The sequence below is a fragment of the Musca vetustissima genome, unplaced genomic scaffold (genome assembly GCF_032173495.1).
Source record: "Musca vetustissima isolate MV318-11 ecotype Yass unplaced genomic scaffold, APGP_CSIRO_Mvet_v1 utg15436, whole genome shotgun sequence".
NCBI classification, from domain to species: Eukaryota; Metazoa; Arthropoda; class Insecta; order Diptera; family Muscidae; genus Musca; species Musca vetustissima.
This window is the reverse complement of record NW_026878656.1, coordinates 140,118-164,655: the sequence shown is the minus strand read 5'-3', so window position 1 is coordinate 164,655 and position 24,538 is coordinate 140,118. Positions and strand designations below refer to the sequence as shown.

At 32.8% G+C, this 24,538-nt stretch overlaps 1 protein-coding gene across 1 annotated transcript; it reads left to right on the top strand.

The window, feature by feature from the left end:
* Positions 1–6,551: 6,551 nt before the first annotated feature.
* LOC133323438 (protein Smaug) lies at positions 6,552–22,317 on the top strand. The gene is made up of 6 exons (XM_061532364.1): positions 6,552–7,334; positions 12,166–13,144; positions 13,794–14,484; positions 14,548–14,767; positions 19,658–20,180; positions 22,276–22,317. Exons 1-6 carry the CDS (start codon positions 6,592–6,594, stop codon positions 22,315–22,317), a joined length of 3,198 nt encoding a protein of 1,065 aa, XP_061388348.1. The 5' UTR covers positions 6,552–6,591.
* Positions 22,318–24,538: the final 2,221 nt, after the last annotated feature.

Genomic DNA, 24,538 nt, shown 5'->3' with positions numbered 1-24,538 from the left:
AAAACCACTCTGGTTTGTTGTTGTTGTAGCAGCCAACCATTCTGGTTTGTTGTTGTAGCAGCCCTATTGCTTTTACACAATAGGCTGATGTGACAGACATTGGCCGAGTAATGGTGTTTTTACACGATATGTATTTTACATATGTGCTGTCACTTATTTCATCCATATGTAATTCCTTATGTGTGTCAAAATTAGCAGCGTACACAAAACATTTATTTTTGTGTTCAAATCGGCATATGTATTTTACATATGACATAACCTATAAACAAAAAGACACTTTTATTTTTTCTTAAATCAACATCATTTTTTTATTAAACACCTACAAACGAAATAATAATTTGTAATTGTTGCCTTTTCATCCTTTTCTTTGACTTGCAATTGAAATATTTTCTTCCAACAATGTGTTTCATTCAAACAGCTGATTTCCTTATGTTTCACATACGAAAATAGAGCGCGTCCTATTCGGAAAAAATACATATGTAATTGCATATTGTTTTGACACATTGAAATTTCCGTATGTTTCACATGACGAGTTCTATTTCCATATGTAAAAAAGTGACAGCACATATGTAAAATACATATCGTGTAAAAACACCATAAGACTCGGATCGTTTCGGATCGTAGACACCTCTGTCGTGGAAACGATCTATTACATAGAGATTAGGATGTTCTTCATTGAAAGTTGTTGTGTTTTTGCAGTTTGTACTTGTAAAAGTAATGAGAAAAATTCCCGAAAATATTGAGCTACCCTCACATTTCTAAAAAATACATACAAATGCTGACCAAATTTACAAACCTACATAAAAAACTACGAAACATTTTTGGTAGTGTATAGGCCAACTGATATCGCATAGGTTAATGGTAGTATATTGAACCATTAAGGGACAGATGAACGTCATCTATCGAAAGTCAATGTCGTATTTATTTCTGTCTTTTTTTTTTTTTTTTTGTATACATTTTTTCATTATACAATATTGTTTATATATCAGATAGTATTAAATGAAAATATACAAATGTGCTGCGTATTGTATAATTTTTTTATATTAGTTTTGTATGTCTGGCGTACATTAGGTATCTGACTGGCTGGCTGGCTGACTGTCTTGTATGAGAAATGTACTTGTTCAAAAATTCGGATTATGTACTATACCCCGCCACACACACACCCACTCCCTGAGTAATACATGTATACAAACCCTCCATTAAATCTACACCTTTCAACTTGAAACAAATAACAAATAAATAGCAAACAAAGTAAATAAATAATTTATTTAAAAAATTATTTGCTCTACATTAACATGAAAGGCAACAACAACAGCAACAATAACACATGCAAAAACCAACAAATTCACACACAGCTAGCTAGCCAGCCAACACAATTTAAGGTGATAGAAACGAACAACAGAACAAACCAACTAAATGGCGGCAAAAAATAGGTGATAGACAGAGGCAATGATGCTCTACTGTTTGCCGTTGACGACGACGGTTACTAGCACTGGTGATTCTGGCAAATCAAAATGTTAAAACTTTGAATGGGTCAGCAGGTCAAGCGGGCTTGTTTTGCAAAATATTGTCCCCAAGTCAGTTATTAATGCTGTTGCACGTCGATGTGATGTTTACAAAAGGGATATTCAATCGATAATAAAATGTTAAAAACTTGAGGCGTAGATTTATGTAAATTTTTTGTTTTAATATACAATCGAATACATACAACTGTACACATTATGGGTGTTCTACTTGGGCTCAAAAGTAAACATACGAACATTGAAAACACTTTATGTTGTGTATGATGTTGCTGTTCTGTTCTTTTTTTGCTAATAGCATATCAATGTTGTGCTTTTTTTCTCTGCTGTTTGTGTCAACATCATTGTCATCATATGCCAATATTATAACTGTAATGGATCATCATCACCATCGTCATCATGGGTTGTGCTCGCTTGTAAACTAAATTGAAAATAAAAAACGGAACAAAACAAAAAATGACAAATAGTTTTTAATTGTTTTCTTTTTTTGTACCTTTGTTTTAGTCAATACTTTCAATGCCATAAGACACACATATATACCATATCTTTGATTATCTCAGTCTCAAATAGAATTTTGTCATTATGACAGTTTGATGGTGCAATTAGGTAACTATTTTTTGTATTGCAGGCAAATATCGGTAAAGTTAAAACTCATGTTTTAATGTAAAAAATAAAATGTGAGTCAACTTATTCATATCTATCAGTAGGGCTTAACGACCACTAAACGTCGCTAATTTACCGAACTTTTTTGGTAATAAACGAAATTAAAAGCAAATGAAAATTTGCAGTTATCGACATTTGTCGATAATTCTGTCGTTAAACTGTTACGGAATAGCACTACTGACAATCTATAGGCTCACGATTGTACCTTCTCGAAAATTAAGATCTCCCTTATGTGACTTGCTTACCGACCATCATCTGGATTACTAAATTAATACGTTTGTTTGTGATATTTGTTTCAGTACAGGGAATATCCTTATTTATTACCTTCGTAGAGATCGTAATTTTAAATTGTTTTCTCATCCTGTGAAATTTCTTATCGCTGTTTGAGTTTGGGTCATGGACGGTCTCTGCGGATTGATAACTGGCATCGTCTGTCATGCATATGTCGTCCCATATGTCAGCTAGAATTCAATCCTGACTTAAGCGAAAAGTACTCAGCGTTTGATGTGGTCATTGATGCCACTTAGAACTTTAGCAAAGTAGCTCATACATGGATGCTAAAAGAGTCCAAGTCTGAAAACTAATTCTAATATGATTAGGGGTCTGTCTAAATTGAACAATTGTTAAAAACGTATTTTGTATACACTGATGGACAAAACTTAAGCAACTGAAATATCAAACTGAATAAATTACCTGTAACTTTTTTTAATAAACTTATAGTGAAAATTTTTCAGAAATAAATAGGTAGTTTATTCATTATTACAGTTATCGACAGCATAACCATTTTTTTCATTGGGCAGCACATCTACGAGACAGAGAATCAATAAAATGCTCAATTTGATCCTTGGGTATACTATTCATTGCATCCTGAACCTTTGGGAAAGGGCAATGTCTGTTTGTTTGTGAAACTCTTTTGATTTTGCTATCTGCGATACTCCTAAGATTTTTCTATAGGGTAAAAGTCTTATGATTGTCTTGGCCATTATAAAACCCTGATTTTTGACTAAAACTAAATTGATCCAATTCTTGCTTAATCAAAACTAAAGCAACTTTTTAATGTGTTTCTTATAAATAAGAAAATTTTTCTAGTAATCGACAGCATAACTATTATTTTTCATTACGGCAGCACACCTACGAGACATAGAATCAAAAAAATGTTCAATTTGATCCTTGGGTTACTATTCCTTGCATCCGGAACGTTTGGGAAAGGGCAATGTCTGTTTGTTTGTGAAACTCTTTTGATTTTGCTATCTGCGATACTCCAAAAAATTTTCTATAGGGTAAAGGTCTTATGATTGTATTGGCCATTATAAAACCCTTATTTTTGACTCCATCCAATCAATCTTTTACATGTTCCGGTGTATGTTTGAGGTTATTGTTTAAAATAAAACAATTACTTTGAAATAAAACAATTTCTATGGAAAAGTAAATAGACCCAATTTTTGCTTAGTCAAAACTAAAGAAACTTTTTTATTTTTTCTTTTAATTAAGCAAAATTTTGCGACAAATCGCTAGCATAACCATTATTTTTCATTACGGCAGCACACCTACGTGACATTGAATCAATAAAATGCTCAATTTGTTCCTTGGGTATACTATACCTTGCATCCTATACCTTTGGGAAAAGGCAATGTCTGCCTGTTTGTGAAACTTTTTTGATTTTCATATCTATGATACTCCAAAGGTTTTTCTATAGGGTAATGATCTGATCATTGTGTTGTCCATTATAAAACCCTGAGTTTTGACTCCAACTAATCAATCTTTGAAATGTTTCTGTGTATGTTTGGAGGTTATTGCCAAGCTGAAACACGCAAATAAGCGGTATATTTTCTTCAGCGAAGGAAACCATAGAGTTTTCTGAATCATTTGTATAAACAATCCAATCAATTACTTCATAAATCTCGTAAATATATCGAACTCCATAATGAGAAGAACAGCCCAATAACATTATTGACCCGTTCCATGCTTCCAAGTACCCTTGAAATACTGTGGCATGAGCCTTTCATTTCTGGTCTTTCTCATGGTAACTTTTTTCTTTCCTGAGTCTTTTATATATAACTTCAATTCATCCGAGAGAATATTTCTTTACTGAGTCGGATTCCAATTAATATGAGCTTTTGCAAAAGACAAACTGGCTTTCCGCTTCTTTTCAGAAAAAAAAGATCTTTTTTGATAGTTTCCGGGCATGTAGGCCTGCTGCCGTAGCTCGTCCTCGTCTGTTCTTGAGGTTATATCCAACGATATGTTAGGTTTGGGGATGTGTAGTCACTAACTGTGACTGCAGCAATCGTAGACCGTCCGGTCCATTGTGATCATCCATGACACATATGGAGAGATGTGTAGGGGAGAAAGGGAATAGAGAAGACAAGAAGCTAATAAGGATGCAAGAGGAGGTAGATAGTAAATAGTATCGGTGACGTGCTAAGGTTGCTCTTTCCCAACCACCTTAGGTTTCTGATGATGCTGTAGATTAAAGCATAATCATTAAAACCTGTCATTGCTCTAATTTCATCTTTTTCCAGGTTCAACAGTGTGTTTGTTCTTTTGGCTGGCAGATCTTGACACATTGCACATTAACTTCGTTGTGCCCAAGTTCATTTTCTCGTTCTCGTCAAAGAACGTATCTTCTGTGCTGAACTGTCACTACCAATTTAGTTGCATTAAACCTACATATAATACGAGAAATCACGGATTTATTTATGGAATATTTCTCCAACATAATTTTTGTTGTACATTTTTTTTATAATCACTGAAAGTTAGCTGTTTTATCGGAGTACTGTATTTATTTTATATTTATGTTTTTTGGCAGTAAGTCAAAATTGAAAACCAGACACATGTTATCCTAATAAAATCTATTTAATCGATCTTTAAGAATCGAAATAGGTGTAGAAACAAAAACATAGCAATTATAATGGTAAAAATTACTAACATTTCAAAGCTCATCTGTTTGTAATGTAGAGTTGCTTTAGTTTTGTCCAAACAAAAATTGAGACAATTCCCTTATCCATAAATTATTTTTTATTCCACAATGAATATTGCATTAATGTTTTTAAAACTGAGAAACCCAACACGTGGCCTTTGTTAACTTTTATGGGGCCTTTCTTAACTTTGCAATTTTAGTTGCTTTAGTTTTGGCCACCAGTGTATATGCTACTTAACCAATTACATAAATAGCAACAATTCTCCCACTTTTGACAAATTTCCAATACAATTCATCTATTTGTTTTGGCACACCCCAAACACCATTGTTTGCACTTGGACAAATTGTAGATCATATGATACACGACATATTAACGTCAACATCATCTTCCAATGATAGATTTTTCATTCCATTCCATCACATTTGTTATTGTTGTTCTGCTACTTTTTGACAATTAGCATCTACTAATAAAATCAATATACGTCTTCTTTTTATTTTGGGAGCAAAGTAGATTTATAGAAAAACAAACAAACAAACGAAAAAAATAAAAATTGCGTCGAGTTCAGCTCGGGAGAATGAAGTTATTGTTGTTAAACGCGGAGAAGTGTATTCAAACATGAGAATGGCGAACACGTGTTATATGGTGACAATTTCAATACGATAACCTTGGTTTGGTATATAATTATAACCTAATATCGTTAATAATGTTTCAACATATCTTAAATACTTAGATTGAGATATTTCTATAAGGTGGTTCCATGTAGGCATATTGCTTCCTTCGTCCCTACACCTTAATTTATACAGAAATATATCGATTATGGCCGGAATATGAAATGCATTAAAAGCTTTGACTATTTCATTATAATGAAATTGTTGTGGTATGGCAGGTGTTGCTACATCGGCTTTGCCGATATGAAACATTGATATAGACTGTAGTCAATCGAATTCTAAATAAAGCGAAATAAAAATTAATCTATTTTAATAATTTTTATATTTACTATTTTACATACTTACATTTCTTTATTTACATTCATCATTTTTAATCTATTTCATTACTCTTATTTTCTTATCGTTGTTTTTTTATAGAGATTTTATCAACCACGACCACTTGTTTATCTCATGGATGGCAACAAGAAGAATATCAGCTAAGATAATGCAAACAAAATAGACTATCTACGACTATTGTTAATATAAATTTAACTATTATTTATTGTAAAACCAAACAAACAAAAAACATAAACTACATCATCAGAGAAAGGACTTTTGTTGTTCCGATACAAGACAAAACAAACGTAACGAAACAACCAACAACTACAATAAACAAACAACAACACAGCGATTGTACAATATACAACAAACAAAAATAAGTCAGTCGGTCATTCTGTCGAGACATTGAGTCAACTCAACAGAGCTAGAACGAAACGAAATCATTATCATAGTGCAACACTTGACAAAATCTATAACCTAAAAAGGCAAAAAGGCATCACTATGAAATACACAAGCAACAATAACAACGCTGACAACCAAAATACAACAAATGGCAGTAGCGGCGGCAGCAGCAGCAGCAACAGTCATAATAACGCACCAACAATAGTCACGTCTCCGACGTTGACATCCACAACCAATACGACCAATGGTGGCAACACTAATACCACCGGGAATGCATTGTTTTGCGAGCAAGTGAACACGGTCACAAATCTCTTCGAGAAATGGAACGATTGTGAGCGTACTGTTGTAATGTATGCCCTGTTGAAGCGCCTACGCTATCCCAGCCTGAAATTTCTACAATATTCCATTGATAATACCTTGACACAGAATATGGGTTCCACATCCAATCTAAGTACCGTTGTCATCGACATGAATGCCAACAATCCATCGTATTTGCAGAATCTATTGAATGCCTACAAGACATTTCATTTGGGCGATTTAGTCGATACCCTGTCGTCATCATCATCGGACAAGGATTCAATGCCATCGTGCTATGGATCTGATTTTCAATTAACACAATGTGATGAGCGGAAGTTGTATGGCAAAAAGGAAGATATATTGCATGAGGTATTGAATATGTTACCTCTACTGAAGCCGGGCAATGAAGAGGCCAAAATGATATATTTATCGTTGATACCGCTGGCCGTAAAGGATACAATAAGACAAATTGTACCAACAGAATTGGTGCAGCAAATATTCTCCTATATGTTAATACATTCAGCTATATCTAGTGAGGATCGTAGGTGAGTAATTGTTTTTTTATGAAACAACTTTTGTATTATTTTATTCATTTTAAAATATTGAACAATTCATTTTGAACTTATGAAATTATTTAAAAAGTTGCTGACCATTAAATAGAAGTCAAATATTAAAACTGTTTTGTACTTTTTATGTAACTATATTCCAAATGATAATAGAGAATATGTACCACGGTAGCCCCAAACGGATAATCCGATATTTATACACCTTTAAGAGATTATTATACACATACAATTCTTGTCCTTAAGCGAGAGGCGATTTTTTAAAATTTAATTGAGGAATTTATGTTGAAAATATTATCCATTTTTAAGGGTATTATATCTTTGTATGGTCAAAGAGTTTGTAAGGTCGCGAAATATTGGCCCTAGAAGCACCGATAGTCATATTTCAACTAGCCAGTACAATCCACAGTTATTACAAAATTATTTCAGATTTAAATGCTGAATTTATTACGAAATTCTGCATTTATGTCCGGATCTGACGCTTTAAAAATCTACATTATGTTTTCGGTAGAAATCGGGTGATATTTAGGTGATGAAATGGACCAAAGAAATGGTGGAAGCAAATGACTGTATTTATAATGATCGACCAATATTTAGCGTTAAAAAAAATGGACAAGACTTTTTTTGTGTAAAATAACAACATGGCACCCACTAGTCTGTGCCGCCTGTAAGCCAGGGTCGGACAGTGACACAGAAGATGCTCAATTGTCTCCGTCTCCTCCTCGTCAATGCAGAGTCTACAGTAATCAATTGCATCAAGATCCCATTTACCAGTAAAGGCCCTGATATTGCAATGACCAGTAATGATTCCTGTCATTACTCTTATTTCAGCTTTGCTCAGGTTCAACAGTGAGTGTGTCCTTTTGGTAGACAGAGTCAGCCAACTTGTGCCAAAGTTCGTAGGCTCTTTCGTCGAAGAACTCCTCAAAGTTCTGGTAAAGATGTCATATGGGTGGTTTGATTGAGCCATCAATTGTTAGATCTCTGGATTGAGATCCTCGTCTAGCTAATTCGTCTGCTCTTTCATTACCCAAGATGTCACGGTGTCCTGGTACCCAACACAGCCGATAGCTGTACGTAAGTTTTTCCAAAGCCGCTCTATACTTGAGGACGGCCTCAGCATCCAACGACCTCTCCATCCAGACTTTATCAATTCCGGAAGATTTCGCCTTGGAAAACACTACAGTTGCAATCTAGCTTGTACGTTAACTCAAGCCCTAGCTTTTTACAGTAGACGCCTGTCACTGTACCTTCTTCCATCTTGGATCCTTGGATCCGTCTGGAGGAGGGCTACTTTGTTTCCAGTCGTCTCTACTAGGAATAACGACATCTACATCAAATCTCAGGACTGGTGATATATAGTCGCTTAGTTTTACGCGTTGGTCCAATGTAATACCGGCTCTTTGTACCTTATCTAATTTCCTGGATGTCGACTTGTGGCGCAGAGAGTTCCACCACACAAGATAGCCATAGGATAGGATGGGCCTTACCACGGTGTTATACATCCAGTGTATAGTGGATGGTTTTAGCCCCCAGCTTTTCCCAATGGAGTTCTTGCATGCATAGAGTGCAATCAGCCCTCTCTTCGTTCGTTCCTCAGCGTTCCTATTCCATCGTAGTTGGCAGTCCAGGATTGTGCCAAGGTACATTGCTTCGGGTGATAGATAAAGTTGCACTCCATCCAGTGTTGGCGGAGCAAAAACTCCGATCTTACGCTGAACATTACCAGTTTCGTCTTTGTTGGATTTACACCAAGGCCGTTCGCCCTAGCCCAACGTGACAGCGTCAGTAAGGCTCCTTGCATAATCTCCGAGATTATTGACGGGAATTTTCCGGAAATCAATATCACCACGTCGTCCACATAAGCTACAACTTTAATACCTTTCCCGTCCAATTCGATCAGTATGTTATTTATTACCAATAGCCATAGCAACGGCGAGAGCACCTCTCCCTGAGATTTACCTCCAGTTACCATTTTCCTGATTTTTGTATCACCCACACTTGAATTTATAATTCTGATGTATAGCATTTTATCTATCCAATACGTAATGGTTTCAGGAATGCCAACTTCTTTAAGTGAGTGGTTTATGGATTCAAGTTTAACAGCGTAAAATTGAATTGAATTCGAGCTACAGTGGGCACCGCAAACTGCTTTATTAAAAACAGCGTTCGAAAATAAACATTATGGTACCGTTCCATAGTGTTATGTACCGTACCAAGGTGGATAGGTACACTAAAATAACGTACTGTACAGGTACACAAACACTAAAAATATTTTTAGCGTTACTGTTCCGGAGCACAACGAAAATCTTACCGTACCAGCTGCGGTACACTAAAAATCGTAGTGTACCGACTGCGGTACATTAAAAATCGTTGTGTTCCACTGGTCGGAACACTAAAAATGTTAGTGTTCCACTGCACTATAGGTAATTTGGACAGTTTTTGGGCAAAAAGTCATTTTTTCAATTTTGGAAAATAAAATCTTTTTTGATGTCATTAAAAAGAAAACATGTCAAATTTTATGAATCTGTAAGATTTTTTGCGTAAAAGTGTCTTAAAAGCGGTGAAAATCGTTGCCAAACTCTAAACTTTGAAAATAAAATTAAAGAAATAAAAAAAATTAATAAATCAAGTCGTATTTTAAACCGTTTAAAACCGCTAAATTCAAAGCATAAACATAAAAATTAAACATGGAGAGTATTAACGGTGGTGTGCGCTATTTATTTAATACATAATATTTGTTAATACGTTTGTGTAGCGATTCAAAATTTACATATTTGACTATAATAAAAGAAATTTTTCTATTTTTTACACATAAGTCATTTTAGATAGACTTTTACTAAAATGTTTAAATTTGTCTGATCTTTTGACAACTGAAATATATAAATGAAAGCCTTCTAAATTGATTCCAATAGGTCTCAAATTGCGATTTTTTGCGTTTTTCAAGATATACTAGTTTTTTGTAGGGAACTTCAGGATAAAAAATAATATTTTCAATATTTGGTTTGATGAAAGAAATAAAAGTAAGGAAATATATTGTTGTTCAAATACGTCAAATTAAAATAGGAAATTAGGTTATTTTGCATGCATTTGTCAAGATGCACCGAATGACATAAGAAGATAGAACTTTTCCGCGAAAAAACGAATACGCACGAATTTTGATTACAAAACAAATAACGTGACTCTTAATCCGCAAATAAGTTGTCGAAGGAAAGATTATGAGAAAAAAATCTAAATAGTGGAGAACAGAAAATGGCGGGGTTGAGTTCCCCCTTAGAATATAAACCATCAAACATTTACTTTTTTACTTTTTTCAGGATTGATTAAAAATAAAAAAGTGGCATATAAAAAAAATTTGTTCAGTATATCCAGTGTTTACTATAATCGTGTTCGACTGTAGTAAGCATGGTTTTATCTCACTTTTACATATTAATGTCCTTAGGGAGTATTAGTGGGTACTGTATTAATAGTTATTAATGCATTCTGCAAAAACATACGACATTGTAATAATTATTCCTTTAAAAATTTAATCGCGGGGTCGAAATTTTATTAAATTACTACTCTAATCGTTTTCAATCGTTTGTTGTGTATAAAACAACTAATGAAAATATCTGAAAAGTATTAGCTTTGTTCGTTATATGTGTAGTTGCTTATAACAGTTGTTCGTTATATCCGGTTTTTACTGTAGAAATCTGCGTTTTCTCTTTCTTGTACATATACATCATTTAAAATGTCAAAAAATCGTTTAAAACCGCTGTTATTAATTTTTTCCTAAAAACAGGGCAAATTACCTATAGTGCACTGGTCGGAACACTAAAAATGTTAGTGTTCCACTGGTCGGAACACTAAAAATATTAGTGTTCCACTGTTCGGAACAATACAAATCGTAGCGTTCTACTTACTTGAACTTTACTGGTAGTGTACCATACACGTCTGTTTTGTTTCTTGAGGTAAAATGAGATCAAATAATAAAAAAACATAGAAATGAATATAACTTTATTTGCAATTACAAAAGGTAGGTATTTTGGCCAGTTTTTGTGACAAAATTATACAGCTTTGGATACAATTTTCATTAATTTACACAACGAACATGATTTTTCCCATAATATTTGGAGATCTCCTTGTAAAATGTTAGTATGAAATGTTTTTCTTAAAAAAATTATACCTGCATCCATCTATAATTCATACTTTTAGGAAATTTTAGCAAAAATATTGAAAATTTGGTTATTGTCACACAATCAACATAATTATTACAAGATACGCGTTTATGATTTTGGATAAATATTACAAAACCTCATACAGGTACCACATGAAAGGCGAATTTCATATATCCATTATTGGAATATTCTTCTTTTTTATGATTTTTGTACAGGTAGTCTTATGCAATAGTGTGTTAGTCTTTAGTGTTCCGGCCGCGGTACACTACGATTTTTAGTGCCCGACAGCGGTACACTACGAATTTCGTTGTGCTCCGGAACAGTACCACTAAAATATTTTTTAATGTTTGTGTACCGGAACACTAACGCTAAAAATTGTTTAGTGTTTGTGTTCCTGGTACGGTACACTACGATAGTGTACCGTTTTTTTTTTTTTTTTGCGAACACTGATTAAAAACGGTGTTTCGTATTTTTCAACAAAAAAAATTGAAAATAGTTCAAGGTGTGATCCTTAAAATAAAGAAAAATCTGTGGCTATATAAAATCTACACATATAAAGTTTATTCCTACACATAGTAGTATACGTATTGTTGATAGTGCTTACTAAACAATTTTCATTAAAACTATTATCTTATTTTGAATTCATCTTTTTTCAGATCCCTAAATGGTTGGTTGCGACATCTAGAAGATCATTTACAATCTTCTAATAATTGTACATCATCATACAATATGGGTGTACCGCCACCATCGTTGCACACATCTAATTTCATATCAAATCAAAATAGCCTTGTTGGTGGTCTACTATTGGAAAATCCAAATATGACCACATCTGGATCATCGGCTACTTCATCGTCATCGTCGGCTTTGTCAATTTCTTCGACGGCATCAAATGCATCGGTAGCCTCATCGTTTGGCAACTTGACACCGAATTGTAATTCATCAACAATTTCTCAATCAATAATGGGATCACGCAATACAGACTGGCAGACAATACAACCTCCAAGCAGGCATCAACTGCAACAGCAACAACAACAGCAGCAGCAACTACAACAGCAAACTAATAAACAGCCACCATCGTCGAGTATAGCTTCAGATTGGTCATCGTTAGTAGTAAAATCCAATAACAATAATAACAATAACAATATGAACAATAATGTTGGCAGTGGCGGTGTCAGCGCCGGAGGTGGTGGAAATGCCGGCGGTGCTAATGGTGTTGGTGTCACGGTCGGTCAACTAGCCGATCAACTCTGTGATAATTTGAATGGTATTACGCTGAATGAATTAGCATCTAGTCAAAATAGTTTAGGACTCAATATCGGAACGAGTATTGTCGATTCATTGGGCAGCGTTGTGGACACAAATAATTGTACATCGTTGGTGAATGGCCTGACAGCGGCGTCAACGGTGGCCGCCACAACGCCCAATCTCTTTGGCACACCAATCCAATCAAATCCAATTATTAATATAATTAATAATAATAATAATTGTAGTAGTCAATTGAATGGTATCGATGATCATGACACCTCATTCTCTAAGAATGGTACTGAAATTTTAGATTTTGATCCCAATTCAAACACAATGAATAATTGCGATAGTTGCAGCAATAATGGCAATAATAATTTGGGTCAGTTACAGGTAAGTTTAAATAATATATTCAAATAGTTGTTGATTATCTTTATTAATTATTAAATTAGTTCATTCAAACATATATAAGCAGTTATCTTATTTGGGTGCTACTAAACTATGCTTGCACACACTACTAGCTATAGCGACGAAATCCAAAAGTCCCGAACTTTTGCCCTTTTTAGCCCATACAAAAGAATAACGGTTATAACGACGAAATATCAGTTGTAACGACCAGTTTTTGCAAAATATTCGAATATTACTGTAAATTTTAACTTCGAAACCTACGAAGAAAAATATTGCTCATAAAATACCGAACATACAGCATGCTCTTTATTTTATTTTCTAGTGACTATGGATATGGAAAGTTCTATTCGGCATCAATGATAATGAAAATATCGTATAACAGTTTCTTTAAAATTTATGTTTTTTCATGTTTTGAGGACATTTTTTTCGAATTGATAGAAAATAAAAAATATCCATGTAGATAATTTGCAACTCTCGACTAAAAATAAGTTAAAATATTTATATATTATTATTCACTTTTTAATGGATGCTATAGCTTTGATATGTTTTTCATTTGTTTCTTGTTTATTTGTTTAATAAGTTTGATAACCTTTTTTAAATACAGTTTAATAAACAAACAAAACTATAATTTCAGCCTCAAATGGGTTATGCCTCTATACTGATGAGTAATTGTGGTGATCACTTGGACATCAATCGTTGGAGTTTAGATAGTAAATATGCTGCACTAAAAACCCGACGTTCCAACAGTCTTACAACCCAGACCATATCCTCATCTGCATCATCCTCCAATTCATCGGTCATCACTGTCAACGATAATTGTTCAAATTCAACTGAAAATTTGGCACAATTCGCCAATAAACCGCGTAGTTTTTCACTATCGATCGAACATCATCGTGGCTCATTGACCAACAGTGGTTCGGATACACGTCTGGATGATTTCAAACCGAACTATATTAAATTTCAGACAAGAAATGTTGGCATGTCCAGCATTGGCCTGTGGCTAAAATCATTGCGTCTACACAAATACATCGAACTGTTTAAGAATATGACATACGAGGATATGCTACAGATAACCGAGGAATATTTACAGAGTTTAGGTGTAACCAAAGGTGCTTCCCACAAATTGGCTTTGTGCATAGATAAACTTAAGGACCGCTGTAATCATTTGGCCAAAATGGAACACGAACTGATGAATGGCCAGCTTAAGCTGCAGGCAGCCATTGAAGAGTTGGCCAATATTGTTCTAACGCCCATGAAACCAATAGAATTAGTTGCCGCTGGCGAAGATAATGTTGCTTTAATGTTTTTGAAAATTGTTGATTTGGGTGAGTATTGATTGATACAAAGCAATTGAAATATATTTATGTAAATATTTGTTTTTTTTTCAGTTTGTACAATTGCTCAAAAGGATCCCTATGCCGTTGTTGATGATGACAATATCAGTGTTATTCTATGGATATTGGATCGTTCCATACACAATGAGGCTTTTGTAAATCATGTTAATCAATTGAAAGAATTGAAATTTAAGCTATCGAAATTAAAGATGTCGCTAACACCGAAAATGCATCACAATAAAAATGGCAGCAATGGTAATTTGAATAAACCAAGGTGAGTTATAGAAAACATTTCAATTCTCATGTAACATGTAAATATCAATTTATTACAAATGTCATTGATGTAAACAAAGGCGTGAATGAGACAATAAATCGGCTATATCTTCAAATTTCACTTGAAATGTTTTAGGGACATTCGTGAATTAGTGCAGTTATGAATCAAATCAAAAAAAAAAAAAACTAATTATTTTTTTTACTGAAAGTGGGTAGGGTCCCCTTGATTCGTTTCACACATAGATACAGATTGACTGTTTATATTCGTCCGATTTCATATCAATGGTCCTTCAAAAATGATATACCCAAAAGTGGTGAAGAGCACCATATACATAGTCTACTCTCCTTACTGTTTTTCTTTTTTTCACCAAAATTATATATCACATTTTTTTTTAATTTTTTTTTTTTGTATTTAAAATAAAACCAAACTAGATTAACTATATCCAAAAATATGTACTAACTCTAACAAATATCACTCATCACCTCCTCCATAGCTGACAGGTTTTCTCTAAATACATGTCGGAATATTTTGAACATTGAAATGTTTTAACAAATTCTGGAAAATGTGAGAGTGCATCGACAATACGATCTTCAGGCGTCCCATGACTTTTATCCGAAAAGAGATTTGCTTTTGTCGAAGTACATCTGAATTGTGCATGATTGAGAAAGAACACTTTGTCCAGTGTCAAATTTTTACCATTTACATTAAGTGTTTGCTTCCGTGCATTTGGATATAATTCAAAATAGGCTTGAAATGCAATCCGAAATCCTGTTATATCTGCAATTTTCTCATCAATTACTCCATTATTTAAATTACGTATACATTCTAGATTCGCTTTAAATTTTGGATTTGTATTTATCATATCATGATAGATGGACAATTTGCGGCCCGTAGGATCTCGCTGTGTTCCCATTGTGTCAAATCCATGTGTAATTTCATGACCCAATATATAACCAATTGAACTGTATTGATATAAGTCATTCAAGCTGACATCATAGATAGGTAATTGTAATGTGGTTATGGGTAATACCACAATATTGTAGATGCGATAGAAATAGGGAGATAGTTTCTTTGTATGCTCTATATATTGAGTGCGGTCTTTCGTTGCAATATAATTGAGTACTGTGTGGTTGGTTTGGAATTTCAACAATTGCATTTGATTGTGATAAAAATTACTTTCGTCTATTTCCAAGTGTTTGTAGATATGTTCCAGTTTTTGCACAGTGTTATTTCGAGGCAAATGCCCAACTTGCAATTGGGTACTATTCAGCTTTTTCAAGAGAAACGACAGAATGTTTGGTTCGAATCCATTCGAATTGTTTAGTAAAACTTTACGAAAATTATCCTTAATATTTTGAAACATTGTTTCAATTTTTGGTATACTTTTTACTAACACTGGATGTTGGTATTCAAATAACCAATCTGTAGCTAAAAACATTAACTGACGAGTCTTTAGAGCACACATTTCAGGTGTAAATTTGGTATAGCCATTGGTGAGCGCACTCCAAAGGAATCTTATTTGTAGATATTCAGAAATGAATTGTTGATCGTAGGCATGCAAAAGTTTATACAGCCTTCTTATGTACGACGTATCCGAAATGATGATTCTTAGATTTTTAACTGGAAACTTTGTGTTGTCCAAGATCATATCCACATAATACCTTAGCCATGGTATTTCTTGTAGCGTTAACAAATTGTACGTTTTGTGAGAACAATTAGTTGAGTGCTCAAGTTTTTGTAAATCATTTTCTAAGCTGGAGAATTGTATCCATTTGTTGCTTATGGTTTCGTTATTCCAACGAAAAGTTGATGTGGTCAACACTTTAAATGTTTGATAGGGGAATTTGACAAATCCTTTATTTTTAATGGGCCTTCGAAGTTTTAAAATGTTGAGATCTTTGAAATAAATTTCCTCCATAAAGACACCATTTAAGCCATATTTGTTTAATATGGCTAATGTTCTTAACCAATCAGCTGATTGATTCGTCTTTATGAATTCTCCGTTTGTTGAAACTGTATCCAGCTGCTCATGTTCTTGCAACCATTTAAGAAATTGTGAAAGGTCCAAATATTTCATATTCGTACAGGATTTAAAATAGGCTCGAGCTTTTTCAATGAACTTTGGTTCCTTTGTTAGTGTTGTTTTCTTTTGCAGTGCAATTGCCATTTCTCGGTTGGTGTAGTACTCAATCATTCGATAATAATCGTGATAATTGCTGATATTTGTGTGCATACTATCCCAATTACCACAAGCATGCTGATAGAAATTCTCACATGGATCTGTGCTCTCGTCCATTGAAGCTTCAATCGATTTTAGATTTCGATGATTAACAATTTTTTGACGATTTGTTAAGGCAGGTGTCGTCGTTGGTAGTTTGATAAGCTCACATACTGCCTGATGTTTAATCGACAGAAACAGCATCATCGTCAAGAGTAAAGATGGATTAAAACAACTGTGCATTGTTCTGTGTGTAATGGCCGACCGACTCCACAAATTAACAACAGCAACTAGTTCTCGAATAGGAAATTAGCGAATGTTGCCGTATTTTCTTTCGCAAATCATTTATATATGAATTACAAACGACACTACAAACGGCTTGTAATCGGATTATAGAAATGATGAATCTAAGAAATTGTTTTGTCTTATTTTAGATTAAACCGCTAATAACAGCTACGACAATGATGGTTTATATATATTAATATATAATACATGCATGCATGACGTATTTTTTATTTATTGGTCAAGTTGAAAAATGCAAACCACATGGTGATACATCTGTTCATTAAACTCTGTTGCGGTTCAAAAATTCGGAGGCTTGGGAATTTTGCTAGTAATCGACAGCATAACCATTATTTTTCATTACGGCGGCACAGCTACGAGGCATTGAATCAACAAAATGCTCAATTTGATCCTTGGGTATACTATTCCTTGCATCCTGAACCTTTGGAAAGAGGTTATGTCTGTTTATTTGTGAAACTCTTTTGATTTTGCTATCTATGATACTCCAAAGATTTTTCTATAGGGTAAAGATCTGATGATTGTGTTGGCCATTGTAAAACCCAGATTTTTGAGTGCCACAATCAATCTTTGACATGTTTTATTGTACGTTTGGAGATTATTGTCAAGCTGAAACATCCAAACAAGATGTGCATTTTCTTTAGCGAGGGAAAAATAGCGTTTTTCCAACACATTAGTGTAAACAATCCATTACTTCATAAATCTGACTCATAATATTTCTCCACTGAGTCGGATTTCAATTAGTATGAGATTTTGCGAAAGATAATCTGGCTTTTCGATTCTTTTTAGAAATAAAAAAAAATTTTTGATAGTTTTCGGGCATGCAGTTTGTCTACGCTCTGTTCTTGAGGTTATATCCAACGACAACCTTTTCACCAATTTCGTTGAACTCTTAAAATTGTATTTCTTTTTTACTGCTATGACAATTTGTTGATCAGTACGAACTGATGTTCTTCTGCAGACTTCCTCCGTGCTGAACTGTAACTACTGATATAGTTACATAAAATCAAGTTATAATTCCAGAAATCACTGATTTATTAATGGAATATTTCTCCGAAATCATTTTCTTTGATAAATTATTTTCACAGTCACTGGTAATTAGCAAAAGTCAAAACCAGACACATGGTTTTGTAATAAAATCCATTTAAAAATTATCTATAAGGATCGAAATAGTTGTAGAAACCAAAACATAGTAATTATAACGGTAAAAATAACTAACATTTTAAAGCTCATCTGCTTGTACTGTAGAGTTGTTTTAGCTTTGTCCAAGCAAAATTTGTGACAATTCCCTTATCCATAAATTAAAATTTATTTATTAATAAATGTTGCGTTCATGCTTTGGTTTTTTTATTTATTTTTTAAGTGCCCGATTTAAAACTGAAAAAAACCAACTGGATATTTGTACTTTTTGCCGTAACTCCACGTATTTAAGTACAATTAAAGAAAAAAATTTTCGACTTTGTTTTACCTTTTCCCATAAATGCCCTTATACATGTACATCCCATTAGTCCACTAATTTGAAGATCTGTTACTGCAGGCAACACAACAAGTCCCTACAGATAGTTTGATTTCTATTTTCCCCTACTGAAAGCAATGTTTTAGTTCTACACCCAAGCACCTCAAACCATCTGCAGCCAGTTTTCGCGCATTAGATATTACGGACTTTTTCAATGTAATAGCCAATACATGTACACTATTTAGTTTGGATCAGATTGTTCGATTAATACTCGTTTCTTTGGAGTTCTTATATGAGTAAAGTGCGATTATACCCCTCTCAGCATCCCGCATGAAGCCGACTATGACTGGCAGAAATCGTTACAATGGGGGTTTAACTCCGCATAAGCCTTCAGATAAGCTTTGGATATAGTATTTACCTTCTAAAGCTCTAGACAATAAAACCAAACCAAAGGAACGACATATTTGAAACTACTTTTCTAACTGTAGCTGACTCCTTACCCGGTATCAACAAGTTACATACAACTTATACGATATTAAAAAAGTGGTGTAGAAGAATGTATCCCGCTGTCTTCCAATTTTGTCAAAATGTATGGACTATTTTAACCACAGGAGATCCAGCAATTTCCATAGATGATCAATCAGAAAATAAGATTTAAATTTTTTTAATATGTATGATTGATTGTAATAAAGTGGTGTTGTTGGGTCTTAACAAAACTACTCAATGAAGATGAATTGATTTCGTAAACGTCATAAATCGTATCTTAAAGATTACTATCCAACTTAATAAATATTATAATACATAAATAAGCGCTTAATTTGTTTACGTCTTTCGACATCATATTTCATCACATTCTTTGTTCTCATCTCTCAGTGTAATGAATATAAAGTAATTTAAATAGTTTTCAATTTTCCAGGTGGAATGGTAAAGCACGTAAATGTGATCAGAAAAATGGCAGCAGTGATCGTATAAATCATCGTAAAAATTCCAATGATATGTTGAATTTTTCTTTGAGTTGTTTGCAGCAACAACATCATCATAATCAACAATTGCAACAACAACAGCAGCAACAACACCATCAACAACAACAGCAAAATCAACAACATCGACGTTCACTTAACAATTTGATTGTGGTTTCTGGCGGACCACAGCAGCCACAGAAAATGATATTCCAACCGGGTCAGGCTATACTCTCCACAACAAATGCTATGAATAATGATGAGATGTCCAGGATTGATATGATCAATCAAAAGCAGCAACAACAACAGCAACAGGCGAGGAAAGCTAGCCTTACCTCGATCAATAATATTAACAACAACAATAATAATAATAATCAAAATAACAATAATTTGGATTCGTTGCAACAACACCACCACAATTCGACATCATCATCGGCTGCTGCATCTGTGCCAAAGAAAACAATGGCTGCTGTCGTTATGGTTAGTACTGATGATCTCATGCAAGCGACTGGCTCTGCGACAGTTATGAATGCAAATAGTAACAGTGTTGTCCTACCACCTTCTCAATCTCAACAAACGCCATCACAACAAGTCCCACCACCACCACCTCCCCAAATACTAATCACAACAAATAATAATAACAATAATAACAGTAACAGTAGTGCTAATAGTCTGCAACATCAACACCACCAGCATCAGCAGCAGCAACAACAACAACAGCAGCAACAGATTTTGTTACAGCAACAACAACAGCAATTGCAGTTATTGGCTGCTGCTGCTGCCGCTGTCGGTAGTTCATGTAATGGTCATGGTCATAGTCTTGGTCATGGTCACAATAGTAGCTGTGGTGTCAGTAGTTGTTGTACATCCTCGCCCCTAAACCTAACACTACCCACCCTTAGTGAAAACTATTCCTCTCATCCCACACAAAATTCATCATCAGCCGCCGCAGCCACCACCAATGCCACAGATGTAACAAAAGCATCCAACATTTCCAATTGCCACAATTCCAATGCGAATTGTCTAAATGACGCCAGTAGTCTGGAGCAGTTGGAAACGTTATGTCTTCAAATGACCGAACAAGCTATTAATTAATTGATTTAAACCTTTTCTTAAATGGTCGATTAATTGATTGATTGAAGAAATTCCATCAGGACTCTTTTGTGAAAATTGTTTTAGTTGTTGTCTATATAACAGCTAATTTGTATTCTTGCTGAATCTGCTGAATTATTTGTAGCCGTAGTAGTAATGATCCGTAATATTGTATTATCTATATTTTTTTGTTTATATTGTTGTGAGTATCTTAAACAAGATTTAGTTAATTTTTTTTTTGGTTAAATTACAAACCATAACAATAATGATGACGATGTTTAAACAAATGCAATTGTTGTAAGATTTGTATTTGCCGTAATTTTTGCTGTTCTAGACTAATTATATATTTCTTATTATCTATATCACACAGATTGTGTGTTATTATTGTGATTGTATGTAAATGTAGAAATGTGTAAAGTCCCTTCCCAATAACACAATATTCCAATTTAGTGTAAATTCGAATCACTTTCTCTATTTAGTTTCCCCATATACATACATAAATCAGAACAATGACATAGAAATAGGGGCTTATTTGAGTAATGTAATTCCGTGTACATGGAGATGAACGTTAATATATGTAACAATTTTTATATTCAAAAACAGACGTTGGCTACAAACCTTCTATACAATGAAGTTGTTGATATTTCTTTGTCAAACATGCGTATTTATGCCTCAAATACATTTGTGCCTTTAAATTCCTATAAGAAATAGAATTCCTTATTTTATTCCCAGACAGTTGAATGAAGAATTTTTTTTCAGTTAATCCTCCTCCAAAATTATTTGGTCAAATTTTTCGCTTGACTGAAGTAGCTAATTTGTCTCCAAAGGCCATTAATTTGTATCAAAGAAAAACGATTCTTGGGACTTTGCTTGTAGGATTTTAATGTCTAACATTTCGCTCTCATTTGTTCTTTGCTTATACAAATTAGATTGTCTACCTCGGTCTTTGTGAGAGTCAATATTGTACCATATTTTTTTTTTTTTTTTTTTTTTTTGATGTTTAATCATCTCAGTCTCTTATAGGAATAGTCTGTTACAAATATGCCCAGAAACAGCATTTGGAAGGAATATATTGAAAATTTATTGTCAAGATTGGCGCAAACAAAAATAAAATTTTACTTGTTATATAGTTAAGGAATTCAGTGTCAATGAAATAAGAAAAACGACGAAACTAGTAAAGTCAGAGATGACCTAACAATATAGCAGAACCTGTGTCTCAAGCACCGAGTGTAGAAAATCCCCATAAATTAAATTGTGCATTTCCATTCCCAGCAATAATTTTGTTTGAATGCATGTTTATTTTCGTGAACATAGTTAGCCTTTTATTTTTAAGTCTGAACCCAGACTTACGTAGTATAATTTTTGTTTCAACAGTTGTTGTAGAAAATTACATAAATCGTGTTGCTTTCTTTATATTTTTAATTAATAATGCATATTATCCATCAACATTTTTTCCATTTATTTTTCTTCTTTACATTTGTAGGAAAATTTGGCCAAATTCGATCAACATTTTACTTTGTTTTGAAACAAATTCCAATGCCATCACATCTGCATCCTATCATTGTCATCATAACCATAATTTATTAAATGAAAAATTATTTGAAAATTGTAATATAGGTCTTGAACAGCATCCAACCTATAAAACTAAACAAAAAAAAAAAGATTTAAAATCTTATAAAAAAACCAAAACTAAATGCAATATTACGCGATATCATTCAATTATTTTTGAGAGTAGATGAAAAAAATAATACCTTGAAAATTATAACAAAAATTACAAAAAAGAGACTGACTTAGATTATTTTCCTTGAAGAAGAACAAAATAAAATACAAATAAAAATAACAACAGGAACAACAACTACGGATAGAAATTGACGATGTATGTTAAGAAAACAAAAATAAATCAATTCATAACAAAAGCGTAGAGATGTTTTGCAAAAGAAAAATAAAAAACAAAAAAATATTACGAAAATTCTCACAATACAAAGAAATGATTTCAAATCAAAAAACCAAAACCATAAAAAACAACTTAATAAGAATTTGACAAAAGGAAAACCCCCATGAATATATTTGCTGAAGTTGGACTTTAAAAAAGTAGTAAACTATATTTTTTTCTCCTAGAAAACTAAAACAAAAAAGAAACAAATCAAACATCTTTTCCACTAACGGAATATAATTGCTGAATTAATGAAATTAACATTTAAAAAAATGAAACACAACATTTTACATTAAAATAACGAACACACACCATCACAACTTACACATTTATATACACACACAGACACGAACACACAAAACAATATCCACCTCCCAAAAAACAAAAACCGTTTTAATTGTAGCCAATATTTCAACTATCACAGAAAATGAAATTATTGTTTAATTACATATATTGTATATTTTTTGTTTATTTTTTTTTTTTAATTTTAATATTACAAAACAAAAACAGATTTATATGCAAAATTATAAATTAAAAAAATCAATATATTATTATGTAGTATATAGCTTATATATTATGACTTACAACAAATTGATTATGCTGATAACAAAAGGACTCTTATATAGAAACTATAAACAAAAAGAACAACAAAAACAAAAAAGATAAACACAAATATATGAAACGTATAAACCAAACAATGATATCGTATCGTCCGTTTCCGCCCCCCTTGTCCATGTGAAAATTACAAAACAAACAACCCAAAACCAACATACAAAGTTTTCAACTCTATATATAAATATTGTGTAACTTACAACATAAAGAAAAAAATTATATAAAAACTAGAAAATGATACGAGTTAAATTAATATCCTCTTAACCATATAAATAACAAAACAAAACGAAAAAATGAAACAAAAATGTTGTATGAATGTTTGTTTGTTTTTATTTAATTATATATATTTTATTAAATTATATGTGTAATGTTTCATTCGTCTATCGAAAATATTTTATGTATTTTATATTATTAACTATTTTAAATTATTTTTCTATTATGTAATTTTTAAGACAGCCTGTGTAATTTTTATTTTCTTATAATTGTATTTTCAATATATAAGACATTTGTTTTCATTTGTAAAAATTTGATTTTGTTTTTTATTCGCTGCAGCTTGGTTTTCAGAGAACCAAAATAATACAAAAATTACTCTGCACGAACACTGTGCCGATGTACTAGGATTCAATTTGATAATTGAAAAAACATTTTAATTTGCATAAAAATACGTGTGTCTTCGTGTTCTTTTCGTTTTGTAAAAAAGATAAAACCATATAAAAAATTATGTGCTAATTAAACACTTTTTTAAGAAAATATATTTATACATTAATAATTATTTCAGTCTAAGACATGAGATTATTTTCAAAATAAAATTTGCAACCATTTAGCAAAAATATTAATAATAATATATAAACAATATAATAAATAAATATTATTCCCACTTTAAGAAATGTTAATTTTTTATATTTTGAAAACTTATGTTTAATATTTGTTATACAACAACAAATAAAAATTCATTTTAAGAACTAGATATTATGAAATGTTTTCTTTTAAAGCAATCGAAAGATAGGTTTTCCAACTTGACCCATATAAGGAAAAAACACGAGATTATATCATTCGAGGTTTTTAGATTGGTTTAAATTAAAAAAAAAAATCGAGAAATTTGCTCCTATAAGCGGGTTTTTTAAATGAATGGATTTTATATAATAAACTGTTTTCTTATATGGGCAAAACATTTTCTTATGTCCCTGTTTTCCTTATATAA